This window comes from Aethalodelphis obliquidens, unplaced genomic scaffold, assembly GCF_003676395.1.
Source record: "Aethalodelphis obliquidens isolate GAN/ISIS:26980383/991018 unplaced genomic scaffold, ASM367639v1 scaffold51, whole genome shotgun sequence".
Taxonomy (NCBI): domain Eukaryota; kingdom Metazoa; phylum Chordata; class Mammalia; order Artiodactyla; family Delphinidae; genus Aethalodelphis; species Aethalodelphis obliquidens.
In genome coordinates, this window is record NW_020837995.1 from 12,211,945 (window position 1) to 12,229,879 (window position 17,935).

The 17,935-nt window shown below is 56.8% G+C and overlaps 1 protein-coding gene across 3 annotated transcripts; it reads right to left on the reverse strand.

Moving 5' to 3' along the window:
* Positions 1 to 230: 230 nt before the first annotated feature.
* On the reverse strand, positions 231 to 17,713 carry DUOX2 (dual oxidase 2). Of its 3 annotated transcripts, XM_027084179.1 has the most exons (33): positions 17,619 to 17,688; positions 17,242 to 17,331; positions 16,826 to 16,990; positions 16,040 to 16,227; positions 15,684 to 15,885; positions 15,419 to 15,585; positions 14,978 to 15,038; positions 14,734 to 14,830; positions 14,200 to 14,290; positions 13,823 to 13,925; positions 13,173 to 13,336; positions 12,467 to 12,642; positions 12,147 to 12,265; positions 11,648 to 11,785; positions 11,311 to 11,424; positions 10,911 to 11,113; positions 10,430 to 10,615; positions 9,429 to 9,654; positions 9,256 to 9,349; positions 7,469 to 7,656; positions 6,878 to 6,947; positions 6,370 to 6,453; positions 5,656 to 5,834; positions 5,268 to 5,498; positions 5,008 to 5,107; positions 4,252 to 4,301; positions 3,833 to 3,960; positions 3,428 to 3,581; positions 1,919 to 2,151; positions 1,533 to 1,691; positions 1,054 to 1,209; positions 775 to 903; positions 231 to 497 (listed from the first exon to the last, which is right to left on the reverse strand). In XM_027084179.1, the coding sequence occupies exons 1-33, from the start codon at positions 17,686 to 17,688 to the stop codon at positions 375 to 377; spliced, it is 4,638 nt and encodes a 1,545-aa protein (XP_026939980.1). In that variant the 3' UTR covers positions 231 to 374. The 3 variants fall into 3 exon arrangements, with proteins under 3 accessions (XP_026939980.1, XP_026939978.1, XP_026939979.1); XM_027084177.1 differs by having other exon boundaries at positions 364 to 903; positions 17,619 to 17,713; XM_027084178.1 differs by lacking the exon at positions 17,242 to 17,331 and having other exon boundaries at positions 364 to 903; positions 17,619 to 17,705.
* Between the last annotated feature and the right edge of the window lie 222 nt (positions 17,714 to 17,935).

Sequence of the window (17,935 nt, forward strand, 5' to 3'; positions counted from 1 at the left end):
ACTCTGAACCCTCTCTTCACACCAGGTATCCCCACCCTGTCCTCCCTCAAATGCCTAGGCCAAGAAAATACCAAAGCAATACATTGATTTTCTGGGAGGAAAACAGACATGGGGACCTATCAGAGGAAAATGCGGTTGTATCTCTTCACCTCCATAGTTGTCACAAGGCAGGGACTGTCCCCTCCCCACTTTGTCTGCCACAGCCTGCTGTGGCTTAAGCTAGAAGGGTCTCCTCTATCTTCTCAGAGCCTGGGACAGATGGGGCAATGAGGGAGAGGCTCTTCCAGCTCTCCAGCTGAGGCCTGAGGTGAATTCTGACAGAAACTGCTGGCAGGGCTGGTCCACGGAGGGATCAGGAACCAGGGAGGGAGGGCTCAGAAGTTCTCATAGTGGTGCACAAAGTGGGCCTGGTCCTTCCTGTTGATGAGCTGACAGGCCTTCTCTACATTCTTGGTCATTCCTGGAGGGCCGCAGCTAAACACCCCAATCTTCCTCACCTGTCAAGGGTGTGGGGGGGGCAGTGGTTGCAGAGAAGCAGAGGCCTGTGGGCTTCCTCCCCAGGAGGGAGCTGCTTCTCAAGCCTGGCTGGAATGACCAGGCCATTGACCCCAGGCCCTGAGAAGGCAGCTTGAGTTGGGGAGGCAGGGGGTGGGGTTTGAAGCCCTTCTCCAATGCTTGACCCCATCCTGAGGTCCTCTGCTCAGTACCCAGCTGCAGGCTGCTTGAGGGCCAGGAAGTCCTGGCAGGGGAAGGATGGGTCGGGGTGGGACTGACCTTTGGGTGGACCTCCTGCAGAGAGTCGAAGAAGGGTTCGAAGGGGGGTCGGCCAAAGTGGGTGATGGAGCGCAAGCCCGTGAACAGACTCCGGTTCAGCACCTTCTGGAAGTGCCGCTCACAGATGTACTGGGGGAGGGAGTAGAGGAGGAAGGTCACAGCCAGGCAGAGCCAGGGTCAGCTCCTAGTCCAAATGGCGGTCCACCCACCTGCCTTGGCCATCCTTACCCTCAACCCACATACCCACTGAGCTGCCCTGCCTGGCCGGCCCTGACGTACCAGCATGGTGGTCCTGAGGTCAAACTTCTCAGCCAGCTGGGTGATGTAGATGTGCACAGACACCAGGTCCTGGTGGTCATTCTCCTCCACCTCCCGGATGATGTCAGCCAGCCACTCAAACTGCCGCTGGGTCCGTGTCACCCAGATGAAGTAGATCTGGGGACACACAACTAAAGCTCTGACTCAGCTCAGCTCAAGATTCCTCTACCCAGATGCTTATACTGAGATGGTGGGAAGCCCTGGACCCCCACAGGCCTGATCCAAGGCTTCTTAGCCACAGATCCCAGCAGAGGCTCTTCTGGCTACACCTCCTACCCTCCCTCTAATGTTTGCCATCTGGGCAACTGGGTATGAATGGTCCCAGCAGAACCAGTTGCCTAGGAGCCAGGGACTTTTTATCATGCTACTCTGCTGGGATGTGGGGACACAATCAGGCTGTCTGTCCCCATTTCTTTGAAGAATGGGAGAGGGACACTCACCTTTTTACAGAGCATTTGGCTGCCTAAGGATGATTTGAAGACCAGGTCTTTGAGGATGGAGGCAAAGGGGGTGACCCCAATGCCCCCTCCCACCAGCACGGACACCTCAAACTTATGCCACTCCTGGTGGCCCTCTCCAAATGGTCCATCGAGGTACAGCTGCCAACAGAAGAGGAAGATGAGATGAGCCTGGCCCTTCCCCAGCTCTGAGGTTAGAAATGGGGGGGGGGGGGCGGGGAGGACAGGGAGAACTAGTTTCTTTGAGGCACCCCAGCCCTCTCCCAGTCTGGCTTTGGGGTGGCTGGAGCATCTTATCCCAAGGTCGGGGAGGGTGGGGACCTTCTATCAATGCCAGAACCCCAAAAGTGGTTCCCAGTGATGGGCACCTTTGGATGTTTGGCCCAGCTGTCACCCGTCACGGGTGAGTAGATCTCCCTGAGGCGGGTGGTCCAGGGCCCTGCTGCCCGGATGTGCAGGCTAAGCGTGTCCTCGTGGGGTGCAGAAGTCAGGGTGAAGGGGTGGTACTCGTTGGTCCCCAGAGCCAGGCAGGCGATCCGCACCCACTGTCCTGACTTGTACTCAAAGTCTTGGGGCCGCTGGAACTCAAGGTGGGTCACTCCTGGGGGTCATGGGCAGGGAGGGGCAGGGATCAGAGGGCTTGCTCCTGGTACCTGAGGACTGGCAGGTACCCTGTCCTCTCCACACACCTGAGGCACAGGGAGTAGTAACATGATCTGAGCGAGTATGGCTTCTGGGGCTGGGAGTTGGAGGGCGCCCTTCTCTGTTTCCTGGGTAACTCAAGAGCTGGGCTTCTCTGCTCTCCTGTTCCAGCCCCTCCCCTCCTCTTTGCTGCTTCTTCCCACTAAGGGCCCAGGCCTGATACCACTGTCCTGGATACCAGCCTACTAGGTCAGGGGACCTCAGGCTCCCCAGGTACCATCTCAGTGTTTGCCAAACCTCCACCATATGAGGGTTACCTTTATGGTGGGCCATATCAGCACACCTGCTGCACTATCATTTATCTAACATTTTTCTTTAAATTGACTTACTTTTTCAATTCAATTTACCTTGAGAAGAACATTTAGGTCCCTAAGGTGAGTAGAAAACCAGCATCATGTGCTCTATCTAGCTCCAGAGGCCGTGCTCTATCTAGCTCCAGAGTCCAAGCTCTTAACCAATACCCTACATTGCCTTGCCTAAGTATCATGTGGTCTAAACAGAAGGTACCATGTTTTATCAAATTTTAGCTGGATACTGTTTGTTGCCTGACCATAGCTGAGCCTCAGGCTTGTTCTCTCTTTGTGGAAAAAGGAGATTCGCAAGTACTGGAGGATGCAGAAGGCATGCTAATACCATGCTGAGACTTTGTTCTTAAATAATCTTGATTGAAATACAGTTGAAGTGAGGTTTAATTTTCTTACTATGTGAGTCCTGAAGGTTAGCTGGCCCCTTGTCACTTAAGTCATCTTCCACCACCCTTTACATTGATGTGAATCCCCACTCTGGCCAACATTGACTATCAACAACAGACTCTTGCAGTCTGGGCCATTTATCTGTCTCTGAAGAGAGGTTATTCTGAGGGACGGAATGGGAGAGGGGTGTATGGTTCCCCACCCTGCACCCAGGCCACACAAGCGCGGGTCTTTCTTGTCCTTAAACACCTCTGAATGCACTTTCAGCCTCCTCTTCTCATAGTCACTTCTCACTGTCTGTAAGTCCTCCTGGGAACTAAACACAGCTCTTTTGGGGGCTGTAGTTCCATCAGGAAAGCTGCAGGGGTCCCTGAGAGGCTAACGGAGGCAGCAATGGGATGAGGAGGCCTGGGGAGCTGTCTTCCCACGTCCCATGAGTTGACCTCCAATGCTGCCCAGCGAGGGTCAGGCAAGGCCTGGTACCTGAAGGCAGCAGTTCTGCTTTCACCACGCCTATCTCCACCTTCTTCCGGCTCAGGCTCACCAGCTTGTCCCCCACATAGATAAGTGCTGGCACCAGGAAGTAGATGTGGAAACGGGGCAGTTGGATCAGAGCGAAGCTGCCGTGAATGATGAGCTGGAGACATGGTTAGTTAGTATAGCTCAGGCCCAGCTGGCCCCCTTCCTGCACCCACCCTACCCAGATACTTCCTGCCTGGGCCCTGGGCCTGGGCAGGGTAGGTGGGGCTGGCATAGGCTCCATAGGCTGTGGTCTCGGGTCTGGGGTCTCGGTCTGAGATCTCGCGTCCAATTCACCCTGCTCCCTCCCCACATCATGAGTGCTCATCTCTGCCTTGTGGCCTGGCCCTGCCCAGAGAAGTCCCTCACCAGCACGTAGAGCAGAATGTAGAGGTGGTGGGTCAGCCAGAAGCCCCGGAAGCTGCGGCGCCGGAAGTGGTGGGAGGCGAAGACGTACATGATGGCGAGAACCAGGAGCAGGAGCACCCCTGTCATACCTGGTGGCAGCGGGGACAGGGTCAGAGAGCCCCTGGCCTCGGGACCTCAGCCTGGGCTGAGAATGCCAGAGGGCATTTCCCCATTCCGCTCTTCTTCCCTGACCTCTCTCATCCCTCCCTGGCTCCCAGAACAGCTTGCCCAAAGAAGCTGGAGCTGAGGCTTGTGCTGGAGGCTGCAAAGGGATCCTATGACCACTATAGACAAGTGTGTATTCATGGGAAGATGAGGGAGGACAAAAGCAAAAGTCCTCAGACAGAAACCCCAGACTCCACATACAGTCTACTCTTTACCTGGGACTGTCTGGAAGAACCACCAGTAGAACTTCTGGGGAAGCTTGGACCTGTAGGACAAAGACACCCAGAGCCTCAGGCTGGGGCAGGAGGGGCTCCACCACTGTTGCAATGTGACTCTCTTCCTGACGGCCTTGAATGCGGAGGTTACTGGGCCTCAACCCAGATGGCCAAGGGTCCTTCCAAAGAACATGGCACCCAGCCTCCTGCAGTTCCACCCTCTGATCTCAAAGCAATTCTTCCTCCTGTGTTATCTTGAATTCTCCTACTGCAGCTGACCTTTGCTTCCTTGAAGCGCTTGGTTCATATTCTGTAAGCTCCATGAGGGCAGGGAGCTTACCTCCATGCTCTATCCCTATGCTCAAACAATGCCCAGCACAGAGTAAATGCTCAATAAATATTTGTTGAACGACTGCATGTATCTTGGCATCCCTACTCTTTGGCTCCTGGATGGACACACAGGACGTACTCCACAAATATTTGCCCAGTGAATGGACAGTAGGCTGAGATAGCAAGCTATGTGTCAGGTACGCGTGAGAAAGAGGCTCCGACTTCATCTCCCAAACTCCTTTCCTGGCCAATTACGGCCTACTTCCTTCCTGAGGGCAAGGAAGTCATCTCTCAGCTTCCCCGAGGATGCTAGCTTCTCGCCCTCACTTAGTGAGAGAGTGGAGGGTCTAGGGCCATCTACCTCTTTTCTGTTGTACCCTGAGGCCTGCCCCAGGATTCCCAAGGGGGACCCTCCCCAAAACTGACCCATCATTCACAAAGACGCTGGGGAAGATGCAGGCCAGCAGGCTGAGGGGGCTGACTGAGAAGATGTAGACATTCACCACGTGGCCAGCACTGTGCAAAACTGAAAGAGACACATCCTGTTAGAGATGCCTCCAGGGCCAACTCTACCTCCAGCCCCGAGGAGAACAGGAAGTATAAGTAGCTCCAGTCTCCCCACTGCCTCCCCCACAGCTCGACCCAGGGGACTGCAGCAGTGGCGAGCGTGCCCAGGAGCCACATACTGGCCAGGACGACAGCAGCCATGGCGATCCAGCGATGGAAGTCCACGGCGGCATCAAAGGGCACGTAGCGGTTGAGGAAGGTCTCTCTCAGGAAGGTGATGAGGTTGCGGCACATGGTGAGCAGGATGTAGGAGAACATGAAGGAGACGCTGGCCGCCGTGCCCCGCGACAGGATGATGCCCACGAGGGTGGTCTCTGCAATGCCCGAGGGTGGCGAGGCAAAGGCATAGTCTGGGGGCACAGTGGGGGTGGATCAGCACAGCACAGAAGCCTGGACCCCAGTCAGAACAGCTGGGCTCCCCTATCCAGATGCCTGAGGATCAAGAATAACAACCAGAAGGCTCTCACGTCTCCCCTCCCACTGCCCACAACCTGGAACTCTCCTTACAGTAAGCACGCTCCACAAACAGTCCGGCACAGATGGCTGAGAAGATTGCCACGACCACGATGTGCCGCCGGTAGTTCTCCACGAAGCGCTTGTACTGCTGCAGCTTCTGGGCCAGGAAGCCCCGCTGCATCTTCTCCTGCAGCGCCTCTGTGTATAGCCGGGGAGGGGGCACCACTGCCCTGCAGCAATGGGAGGCAGGTGGCCCGAGATCAGGGCACCCTGTCCTCCCCTAAATGCCACCCTATAAAGGAGACCTGGTGATCTGGTAGCGGTCAGGATGGGCCTCAACAGATGAAAGAAAAAGCTTTTGGGGGGTAGAATCCACTCTGCCAAGCCTTTACCTCTCGGCTTTATTTGCCCTCTCCACCCACTCCTCCGTCTCCCCACGACTCCGTCTCCACCTCCTCCTCTCTGTTCTGTGCTTCCTTCTTCCTGCTCCCTGCACAGGCCTCACTGCTGTGCCCAAAGCAGGCAGGAGCCAGGAGACCCCTCACTGCCTGGTGTTGCATCCGAGTGCCAGGCCCCCTGCCTGAAGATTAGGGTGCAGAGGTTGGAAAAGGTGGAAGAGTCATTAACTCAATAGCCTGCCAATCCGGTCAGGGACACCTGGAATGAGTCTCAGGATGGTTCCTCGTGTGTGGGGGTGTGCGCAGACCAGAGACCCTGAGACTTCTCCCCGTGTCTCCTTGGGTCAAGGGTCTGGGAAACACTTACTTTTTGCCAAACCTCTTCTTCAACCCAGGGCCTCCCAACTCTGGGGCTTCTGAGACAGGGAGCCCCACTCCCTGAGGGCAAGAACTGAGAAGAGAAAAATGGGTTTCATTCTCCCCTTGTCTTTGCAGCCAGGAGAAGAACTGCCAAGTCAGAGCTGGGGCTGGTGTGGGAGGGGATAGATCCTGGGACTCATTTCTGTCCACAGAACCTGCCCATAAAACCGGTCAGAAAGAAGCCAGGCAGAAGGCAAGACAGAAGGAATGAACATGATCTGATCACATGTTCTGTAGAATGATTCTGTCCTGGAGGGGCAGGGAGAGAGCCAGGCTCCTGAGCAGTAAGGCGTTATGTGTGTGAGGCAGCTGGAACTTGGTCTAGAACAACCGTGCGCTGAAAGCTACTTTCAGAGCAAATGTCTGGCCCAGGGGCTGATTCCACCAGCCCTACTCCTTCATTTCTCTGCAGGGGACCCAGCCGGGGCACCTCCCAGTGCCCCATTCCCACTCACCGTTCCCCAGAAGTCCGAGTGATGAATGACACTCGACAGCTGACGTTTGGTTTAAGAATGTCTCCAGTACCTGGGGAGAACAAGAAGCTGGACGGGCTTCCCCACGAGGGAGGAGACTCTCCTAGGAAGGCTGCCGTGGCACTTGCCAGTGACTTGGTCGTGTCCCCATCTCTTTCCCCAGCCTTGCTCCCCTCACTGCCCACACCGAGCACCCACTGTACACAGGGTGGCGGCCACTGCTAGACAATGTGGCAACTGAGTGCAATTAGAAAAGGGGCCCCCCTCCAGGCGGATGCAACCCTGCAGGTCCTTTGTGTAGAGAAAATAGGGCCTCTTCCTCTGGCCAGACACACCCCAGACCAATGCACATGGTTGGTGTGTAGAATGTAGGCTGGACTTCAGCCTGCCCTGACCCCTCAGTGGGTATCTTTGTGCATAAATTGCGCAGGTGTATGTGATGCCCTTGATTACACGTGCCTGGCTCTCTACCAGGCACCAAGGACTAGAAGAGAAATAAGACCTGAGTGCTATGCACCAGGAACTCTCATTTTGAAGACACGCCCATTCCTGACACCTTCCAAACTCACACACCTCCACCTCCACCCTTGACACGGAGCTGGGTGCCGCGGAGCTCGTTGTCATGGTCCCGCAGCATGAAGTGGAAGTCCTCCCACGTCAGCTCCTGCTTGTCCTGGAAGCCCGACTCCCGGAACATGGACTCCACCACCTCAGCCAGCTGGGCCTTGGACAGGCAGTTGTTGGAGATCTCGATGAAGGACCTGGGCAGGGGGAGGGAGGAGAGACGAACGCAGCCTGTCACCTGGCAAGGTCAGGTTCAGGCAGGTGCTGGGTGGGGTGGGTCCCAGCCTATCTAATGTGGTTACCAGTGACCCAGGAAATGGCACTGAGAAGGTGTTCATCCAGCCTGCTGCTGACGCTAAGCTGGGTGGGGTGGCCAAGGGCTCAAAAGGCAGAACAAAATTCAAAGTGACCTTGACCAGTTAAAGAAAGCAGTCCCCAAACAGGGGGGCACCTACAGCTGGGATGAATGTCCACTTAGTGTAGGGACTTGTCCAGGTGTGCCATGGCTCTCTCACGTGGCAGGCTCTTATGTTGATACCTCCCACACCACCGCTGGGCACCCCGTTCATGGTCCAGCGGGGGGTTGGGAGAGGAGATGTAGCTGCACTGGCTGCTGCTTCCTTGTGCCAACAGCCTGGGGCATAGGCAGGAGTATCTCCGCACCCAATGTGACAGCACCCACAGTGGCAGCTACAGGGGCCATAACTCTTTTCTTAGACTGTGCTTTGGGACAAAAGCAAACAAACATGCAAGTCTGTGTGAGTCCAGCAGAAAAAGACCTTTGTGTGCACGGCACAGCAAGCACTGCCATCACATTAAAAAACACATCATCCCACTGGCTCAGGGTGAGACTGAGCAAGAGCCACACTGAGTACAGGCCAAGGAGGTGGACCTCAGCCCCTGGGGGCAGAGACCGTCTCCTAGAGGGTCCTGCAGCAGCACGCCCAGCGAGGGACAACTGCAATGCGCCTCGCCCTAGCCCTTTCAGAAGCCCATGTCCAGTTGTGGTATCTGGACTGTAAAGAATGTGGCAGTTAAGGTGAAAGCTGAAAGCAATGAGGAGGCTTACAGGGGTAGAAGAGTTAAAAGGGTCTGGGCTGTTCTACGCATTCTGTTTATTCATTTACTTATTTGTTTCATCTGATTCAGTTAACTATGTATTGAATGCCTGCTATGTGCCAATCACAGTGCGGAGGAGGGGATTCAGCAGGGAACAAAGAGAGATATGAACCCTGTCCTTATAGAGCTGTAGGCAGCTGTGGAGCACGGTCTTCAGGAATAAGCCTGTGAGCTCAAAACTGGTCTTTATCGGCACACCACAACCAGAAATGGCTTAAGAAGCAGGAAGAGAGAAGGGTTGGAATATAGAAGAACTTTCCATGTTTCTCCTCCTGCCTGTCATGGTGATTAATACTGGCAGTAACCCAGGGCATCCGTCCTCCATGATTCATTATCTCACTGTGTAAAGCACAGCATTTGAAGAGTTAGCAAAGTCCCAAAGGCATCCAGAAGGGGTTAGTGGGCTTTGTTACTGGTCATCTTGATGTTGGTTGTCTTTTGTAACTAGGGAGAATTTTCTGGTGGTGTTGGCACTGCAAATACAGACTCTCCTGGAGGCAGGGGCCTGGCCAGATAAACTTCTGAAGCTGGATGCTCTGAGCGTCTAGGATATAGTACCTAGGCCACCTCTCAATGTAGATGGACTCATAACCTCCTCGCCTACCCTCCTCTGACCTGACCTGTTTTCCTGTTTAAAATATCAGGAAGTCTCAGGACTGGAGGGGCCCACCCCATACCGCATCATGGTAAAGAACTCGTCCTTGGAGAGGAAGCCATTCCCATCAAGGTCATACATGGTGAACATCAAGCGGGACTTGTCCTCTGGGGAGCCTGGCAAGACATAGGGGGATGCCCGTCAACTCTCTGCTGAAAGACACCTGACTCCTGGGATGGTCCACCATCCCCCTACCTTTCATGAAGACCACCAGGACGTCCAGGAACTCCCGGAAGGACAGGTAGCCATTGCCGTCCTTGTCGGCCAGAGAAAACATGGACTCCACAAACATGTCCTGGGGCTTGAGGCCCAGGGACTCGGCAAACTCGGCCCGGCTCAGCTCACACGTCAGGGCCTCCCGCACCTTCTGTGACGAATCCAGGGGCAGGGTCCCGGCGTCTGCGTGGTCGATGTCCAGCACCTGCACTCGGGCAGCAGCAGAGGGAAGGAGAGAAGGAGGTGAGGCTGGAAGCAGTTCAGTGACCTCTCACATCTCCCCAAAGTCCAGCTCAGAAAGGGGGAGTCCTGGTGGCTGCTCACGGTCATTAGATAAACTTCTGACTTGGGCTTCTGCTTTCCTGCAGAGGGGGTGACTGTAGCAGGGGATGGGGTGGGAATGGGGAGGGGCACGGTTTGGGAATGCAAAGTGAAAGAGCCTACACTGGGGACAGAAGCTGCAGCAGACATTAAGTGGACAGGGAGGAAGGGGCTAAAGATACATTCTCTTGTCAATTCAGACAGGGCTGTCATGTGCCTGATTTTAAAAGTCATATACATGTAACTACCATTTGTTAAATGCCTATAACGAAGCAAGCACACATAGAACAGTGTTTATCAAACTTTAGAGTGAATCAGAAGCCTCTGGTGGGCTTGTGGGCCCCAACCCCAGAGTTCCTGATTTCCTAGGTCTTGGGGAAGGGCCTGAGGACTTGAATTTCTAACAAATTCCCAGATGAGCCTGCTGCTGCTGGTCCAGGGGCCACACTTTGAGAACCACTGATGTAGACCATCTCCCTGAATCCTCACAGCAACCTAGAGGGATGGATCCTATTTTAATCACTGTTTCATAGATGAGGAAACTGAAATCTCCAGCCCGCAGAGCAGAAGCTTAGATCACCCCACATAGGGTCCTGTCCAGCCCAGGGTCCCTTCAACCCCTGGGCCCGGTCCTGCCTCCAAAAGGCACAGTCAGGCACCTGGGCAAAGAGGTGTCTGAAGAAGACCTCCAGGATGCGGCCCCGCTGCTGCTTGGTCACAGCCTTCCTGAACAGCTCGTTCTCACTCATCTCAGCCTCATCAAGGCCCAGAGTCCAGCTCTCACAGAAGCCCTGCAGCTGCTGCACGAAGGTGCCTCGCTCTTCCTCGGAGTTAAACAGCATCACCTGGTGGGAGGAAGGCTCAAGCTTCTGGTTCAGCCTCCCCTCAGAGGGTCTTGGGTTGAGGGATGGAGAAAAAAGCTGTCCCCCATTCCATCCCGGCTGGGGCCAGGTGAGAGGCTCAAAGGGGATCAGAGGGAGAGTGTGGTGGGGCTGGGGACCTCTGAAAGGAGTGGATCCTCCCAGCATCAGCCTTCACAACTGAGCTCTGTAGCTGAGGACGGGGTGGCCGGAGAGGACTCGCCATGAGAGGGGAGATGTGCGAGGGCAGCCCAAGCTGGGGAGGCAGGATGGGCCATACCAGGTCATACTCCTTGGGGATCTTGAGCAGCAGGGTGCGGCGTCCGCTGTTGCTGGACAGGATGAGGTGGACCTGCTGCGGGGGCCTCAGCTGGATGGTGCGGAGCACAGAGAGACGCCTGTCCAGGACCTGCAGACGCCTGTCTGGGAGCAGCTGGATGGTGATGGGATAGCTCCTCTCCCTGGGTCCCGGCCACTCCATCGCTAGGGAAGGGACAATGGGGCAGAGTGGTTCAGCAGAGTTCCCCAGGCCCCTGCCCTCAGGCTAGCTCCACTCTGCCAGTCTGAGCAGGCACCCCCAAAGCCTGGCTCTCTCCCCACATCTGTAACCTGGTTCTTTCTCCCAGCACCGCCCCCCCATCTGTCCCCTTCCCTCTTCCCGTCCCTTGGCCCCATCTCACCTGACATTCCATCTTTGGCTGCTTCTTTCTTCACACTCTCTCTGCCTTTCTTTTGTAGCTTCTTGAGCTCTTGGCCCCGGAAATAGGCCACCACCCCAGAGATAAGCAGGCTCACTGAAGGGGGTCAGAAGGAGACACTGGGTGGGGGGGGGCGCGGCCTCGCCTACAGCTTCACTGAGGCTTTGGCTGCCGCCCCTCCCTTCCCAAGGCCCCTTGAGCCTGGCTTCAAATGTACCTAGGAGCTAGCCTTACAGGCCAGCAGATAATGAGGGGCAGGGACAGTCTGTGAGGAGGAGGGGAGCCAGAAGAGAAATGGGCGAAGGGGTAAAGGGCTCACCTAGGGGGAGACAGCACAGAGCCACGATGGTGATGCCAAAACCAGGACCACTGCCCTCGAAGAAATGAGTCACAGTCAGGGGCACACAGGGGGGCAAGCCTTCACTTGTGAGCTGCCGGGGCTGAGGGCAGGGTGCACCTGAGGGAAAGACACAGAAGATCTCAGGGCCTGAGGATCCCACTCCTTGGCCAGGCAGCCTTCCCTTCTGTCCTATAAAGGACCAGGTACCCACTCCCTCCCAAACCCTCCTCCCTGGAACTTGTTCCCGTCAAAAATTCCTCTTCCACATCCCATCTCTCAGCATCTATCCCAACTTGACCACAAGGTTCAGCCTGCAAACCAGTCTAGTCTCTACTGGGGGAGGTGGCCTAATGCAGGCCTCCCAGACCAACACAGAAGGAGCTGCCGGTGCCCAGCTCCCTGGACAGCACCAAGTGATCCCCACACAACCTCTGTCTCTTCTCTGCCACCATTGCTTGTGTTCTCCCAGGCCACCCACCTTGTTGCCAAATAAAGACATTGGGCTGCAGGGCACTATGGTTCACGCTGGTGACAGCCACCAGCACGTCCCGAAGAGTGGTGTTTCTGATTTCTGCAATTTCCTCCGTAGAGAATAGCCTAAGTTAGAGAAAGCCAGGAATTGTTGGGATGGGAAGGGGACACAGGTCTCCAGCAAACTCAGGCCCAGGGACCCAGATGAGAAAAGAGATCGAGAGGGGTTGGGGAGGGGTGCTGGGACATCCGGGTGCTGTTTACAGGTAGAGGGTCTGGGGCCCAGGCCGAGGTAGAGTCTGAGGTGGGAACCCAGGCAGGCCTCACCCATTCCTGCTGTTCTCAAACCAGTAGCGGTCGCCATCCCGCAGTCGCACAAACTGATCGAGGACGATGGTGCTGAAGAGGGGTCCAGGGCCCCCATGGCTCTCCAGGAGCCCCCCGGGGAGTAGCTCCAGCCGGGACACGTCCTGGTTGTACAGGGCGGCTATGGCCTCCAGCATCTGGGGCCACACAGGAAGTGAGGAGCGTGTGAGCGTGGATACGGTTTTGTGTTGGGAGAGCAGCCACTATTGCCCCATCCCTCAAACACAGGACCCCATCAGCTGCCTGGCTTGCTGCTCAGGCCTGAGGAAGTGTCCTCTATCTAGGCAGCACTCCTCAGGTGGTGACAAGTCTGGTGGGAGGACCAGTGCGTCACTACCCAGACCGCCTATCCCCAGTGATCAGCAGCTTCAGGGTCACCCAACTCATGGGGCGAGATCCTGCAGGAATAGGACAATGGCACCCCAGGGGCCACTCTGCAGTAATGGTACAATGCAGTGGTGAGGATACTCTGGAATCAGATGGCTGAATTTAAATCCTGCTTCCAAGACAGACTTACCAATTATGTCATCAGTAAAATGGCGATAATTATGGTCTCTACTCTGTAACGTTCTTGACATAGATTAAATGTGTTACATGTGTAAAGAACTTAGAACAGTATCACCACAAGAAAGCTTTAGCTGCCATTATCATCATCACTATTCCTGACCTGACGGTCCACGGTGGTGTTGAGGTCACTCCAGTTCCCTGGGGTCTCCAGCCCCAAGGCCTGTCGGGCTTGGCTATAGCTGGGCAGCCCCATATCTCGGCCACGTTGGATGCTGCTGGCCACATAGTCAGTGCGGGAGAACTTGCCAGGGCCAGGCCAGTAATCTGAGGAGGAGAGAGGACCAGGCTCTAGGCTCAGTCCCTCTAACCCTTCTTCGCCCAGCAGCCTTGAATTGGGCTGTTGGCATTACCCACACTCAGCACTCCTCGACATGTGCCCTGCCTTGGTGCAGGGTCACTGTCATCATGTGTGACCAGGGGCAATTTTTCTGGCAAAACTCTTCCCCTAAGACTCAGGACTGTTCTAGTCACCAAGCAGTAAATTCCCCGTCCCACCTACTTAACCTCAGCATAGGGCTGGACAAAAACCTTTAGCGACCTAAGCACCAGAGATTGTGGTGCCACCCTTCCCCCACACCCTCAGATGTTAGTAATTTAGAATAAAGCTTGTTTTCTTCTAATGGCTGTTTGCTGTGTGTTTGTCTATGTTCCTGCTTTATAGGTACCCTAGATCTGCCTGATGCTTAACCCAGAAGGGTCCCCAGGCTCCCGGACCTCTGGGCCCTCATCCCCTCTGCCTCCAGTGCTTACCCCTCAGATCTTCAACCACTATGTTGTCCTCCCGCTCCGAAATCTGGGAGGCCATTCCCAGCAGCAGATGATTCACTGCCTCGGCACTGTTCAGATTGGGGTTCTGGAATAAAACAACACACTCAAGGTAGGTTCTCAGGCCCCTCCCTAAAGCCAGGTCCTTCTCAGGACCACTGCAGCACCTCAGGATAAAGGGCCCTTGGCCAGTCCTAGACTCTCTTGAGCTGTTGTCCCCAGATAATTTTCTGATCACTCTACCCTTCAACTCCCACCACCCTGGAGCTGCAACACCTAAGAACTGGAATTGTTGCTTTTCCCAGCCTGTGTGATGAGACTGACCTTGACCCACCTCCCCTTGCCCCTGACCCCAGGCTGACCTCCCGAATCCAGTAGCTGTTGCAGACTCTGAGAGCTGGGGAGCTGCCAGAACCCTCATTCAGGACCATCTGGAAATGACAGCTGGTGTTTCTGAAATGGGGAATCAAGGATGCAGTAAGAGAATTCAAAGAAGTTGAGGTGGGGTTGAGTGGGGCGAGGGATTCAGAGGGGGCCTGGCCAGTACTAAGAGGTGTCCTCGGAACTTCCTTGAACATGGCAGGGGTTTGGCAACGAGTGCGGATTGAAGGTAGAGGTTGCTCTTTGTCCACACAGGGTAGGAAGGGAAGGAGGGAAGAGAGTGACCCAGCTGCTGGACAAATCCTGCTCTCAACAACTGAAGTTCAGCCATTAGGAGGAAATGGGGAGATTTTCCTGTTAAGACTGAACTTCCTACCCCAGGGTGCTGTTTCAGGGCACCAAATTCTGCTTCTTTTCCCCCATGAAACTGTAGGGGTGTAAAAAAGGCCCCAGGCCCACAAGACCACTAATTCTTCACCTCTGCCAGTGTGATGCTCAGCCAAACCCTCCCTCACCTCATGTAGACGCCAGGGGGCACCATGGTGGAGAAGAACTGCTCAGAGGCCACCAGGAACTCCGGAGAGATGCTGGGGTCCAGGAAAGGGCGGTACTCTGTCCACAGGGGTAAGAAGAGAAATAGGCTCTTTACCCTCACACACTCGTCACACGAACCCACCTGTCTTCTTTGTCCTATGGATCCTGACCCCCTCCCCCTCCTCAAACCCCTCCTCAGCCCAGGTGTTCCCCAAACTCCCTCACCTGTGTAATTCGGCGGTGCTTGCTGCAGGAAGCTGGGCAGCCACTCATACATCGCGATGTTCTGAGGGTCAAGAGAGGGGGAAATGGGAGGTCAGCGCTGGAGCAGCCAGGCCAGGAAGGATCTGAGCTCAAGGAAGGCTTAGGTGTGAGACGAGGACCAGGCAGGGCAGTCACGGGAGAGACACTCAAACAGGAGAGGGGAGGAGGTTCCCGTTGCCCACGAGGAACGAGGGCAGGGGGGAGGGGCAGCTAAATAACAATCACGAGAAAACCTCTGGTATAACTAGCGCTTTGCCTCCTTATCACTCTCAGGGACTTTCCCTAGACGGTAGCTGCCTGGGGAGGGGTGTTTCTGGGTGGGCTTGTCCAAGGATGGAGGGCTCTGCGGGGCAGCGGAGTCTCCCGGGGACAAGGACGTGGGGGCAGGGCTGCGCGACCGACCTGGTAGGTGGCGATGACCCTCTTGCGCGCGTGCTGGAACAGCTCCTCGTCATCCCAGAGCGGGTGCTGGCTGGCCAGCTTCTGCGCCCACAGGTTGTGGTAGCGGAACCAGAGCAGGCCCAGCGCCTGCAGGAAGGGCTCGCGGTTCCCTCGCTCCGCCCCGAAGGCTGCCCGCGCGGTGGGGACACAGGGGAGGAGTTGAGCGCGGGTGGGCCCGAGGAGGGCGCACCTCGTCGGCCCCAAGCCCGCGCCCCCGCCGCCTCACCGTACAGCCCCCGGGGCCCGCGCCGTCCCGTGGCGGGGTCGGGCGCAGTCCACATGCGCAGCGGGTCCTGCGCGTTCCGGGGAAAGGCGGGGTCGGGCCCCGACGCCAGCTGCCCACCGGAGAAGCTGCGCAGCTCGTCGCTCCAGGAGTGCGAGGAGCCATAGATGGCGCTGCCGTCCAGCCAGCCCGTCGCCTCGTTGGTCTGCGGGGACAGCGGGAGGCTGAGCCGGGGGTCGGGTGGCCGAGGCGGCTCAGGGCGGGCGAGGGCCGGGCGGCCGTTGCGGGTGGTGGGAGCCTCTCCACAGCTGCCTCACGTCCCGCCCCACCCCACCCCCCCAGCCGCCTGCCCTGCCCACCAGGTCCCGGGGGTTGCTGGGGCTCTGTCCGGTCTCGGGGTCCCAGCGACTCCTCTGGAAGGGCAGCACCACGTCCCCGCTGTGGTCGCGATCGAACACGGGGTCTCCGGGCGGGATGTGGATGTTGAGGAACTCGGCTGGGCAGCCAGGGTTTTCCACGCTCACCAGGTCCGAGAGCACGTGGTAGCCTGCGGGCGTCGGGGGGCAAACTGGTGAGAATTGCTACTCCCCACCGCCAAGGCTGACGCCAATTTCTGAAGAGCCTAAAGGCAGATGTTCCAAGGCAAATTCCGCGCCACCAGCTCTAAAACATTTTTCTAATTTGCAAAGTGGGGTTATAGTACCCTCCTCGCCCACCCCATAATGTTGTTGGGAGAATCAAAATAATAGAATTAATGTAAGGGCTCCCCCAAGCCAGTCCCCCTCTCCTAACAGATCCTGCCTCTCCCTCCCTCTTCGGGGGAGAGAAGATATAAGCACAACAGGAGAGGGGCGGTAGTGGAATCAGCTTCTAAGAGCTATAATGAGGGTTAGTGGCACTCCTGGGTTTGTAGTCAGTGATAAGAGAAAGATTAGGAGAGCAAATACCCCCGAATCAACACCCCCAAATCCCTCCAAGAGGAAGAAAGGCTTGAAGTGAGGCTTGGTGGGGAGAGGAAGTGGTTCGGGGTCTTGTATCGGTCTCCTGTGGACTTGCAGAGAGGCCTCAGGGCCCCTCTCCCCAGGCTCTGAGCTGAGCGCCACGTCAACCCTCACCGAAGACGCGTTCTCCCACTTTGCTCTCACCGAAGAAGACCCCCAGCACTGTGCGATTGCGGCTGGATGATAGCCCAGCTTTGCCCCGCATGGCGGCGTTGCTGAGTCGGCGCGGGTTGGGCAGCAGCGGCTCCCCCAGAGCCTGATACACGCCGTCCGCGTAATTAGCAGGTACAAGGCGCCGCAGTCGGGAGCCTGTGGGAAGCAGGGAGCCGGGCTCTGTCTGAGCACTCCGTCTCCAACAAGCCCACGAAACTCGCTCTACTCCTCCCTCCAACTCCCCACTCCCACTGACGAGACCCCTTCTTCTGTCCCCAGGGGTGTACAGGAATTCGCGGCGCAGGCAGCCGGGCGGCTGGCGGCTCGCTCTCTCGGCTTCTCCGCGCCGGGTCTCCCGCGACCCTGCCCTTCACTAGCCGTTCTCCACCCCAGACCAAGGGACGCACCGGCAGCGCCACGCTCGTGGTGCCTCAGGTTGTTGAACCAGCCGTCATAGCGCTGCACTTCCCAGGTCAGCGAGACTGAGCCCTGGCCTCCTGTGGGTCAGAGGGTGGTCCACTCAGTGCTAGCCTCCCTGCGACCCCTCTGGGACCCGACGGCCTCGGCCCGTGCTTCTCCAGACCGCCGAGCGCCCCCAACCCGACCCAAGTGGCGATACTCGCCCGGCGTCTAGGCTGCGCCAGGAAGTTTCCCATCTGGCTTAGCCGCTCAGCCATCTCACCCGATCTTCCAGCCTCAGGAAGCCGCTTGCCTGCACGTCTCCCTTCCCCAACTCCCAAGGGAAACTGGGAGACATCCCGAACTAGGGGCACCTGGTACTTACCCGCTGGGTCCAGGAGTGCAGTCAGCAGAGCTCCCAGGAGCACCAGGGCCTCTGGCCTTGCACGGACCATGCTGACCCTGTGGCCAAAAGGGTGGGAGGTGGTACATAGAGACACGGAGCAGGCGTCCCCCACACCGACAGTTGGCACAGGAGGAGGAGGCACCAGCCGTGTCCACTTCTGGATCGAAGCTTTTAGAAACGTCACCAAGTACCCGCACCTGCGGGGCACTTTTTTAAACGCATAAGCAGCCCTCAAGGCAGTGACACTGGTCCCCACCCTCCACCCCGTGGAAGAACTAACCCCGATCACACACAGG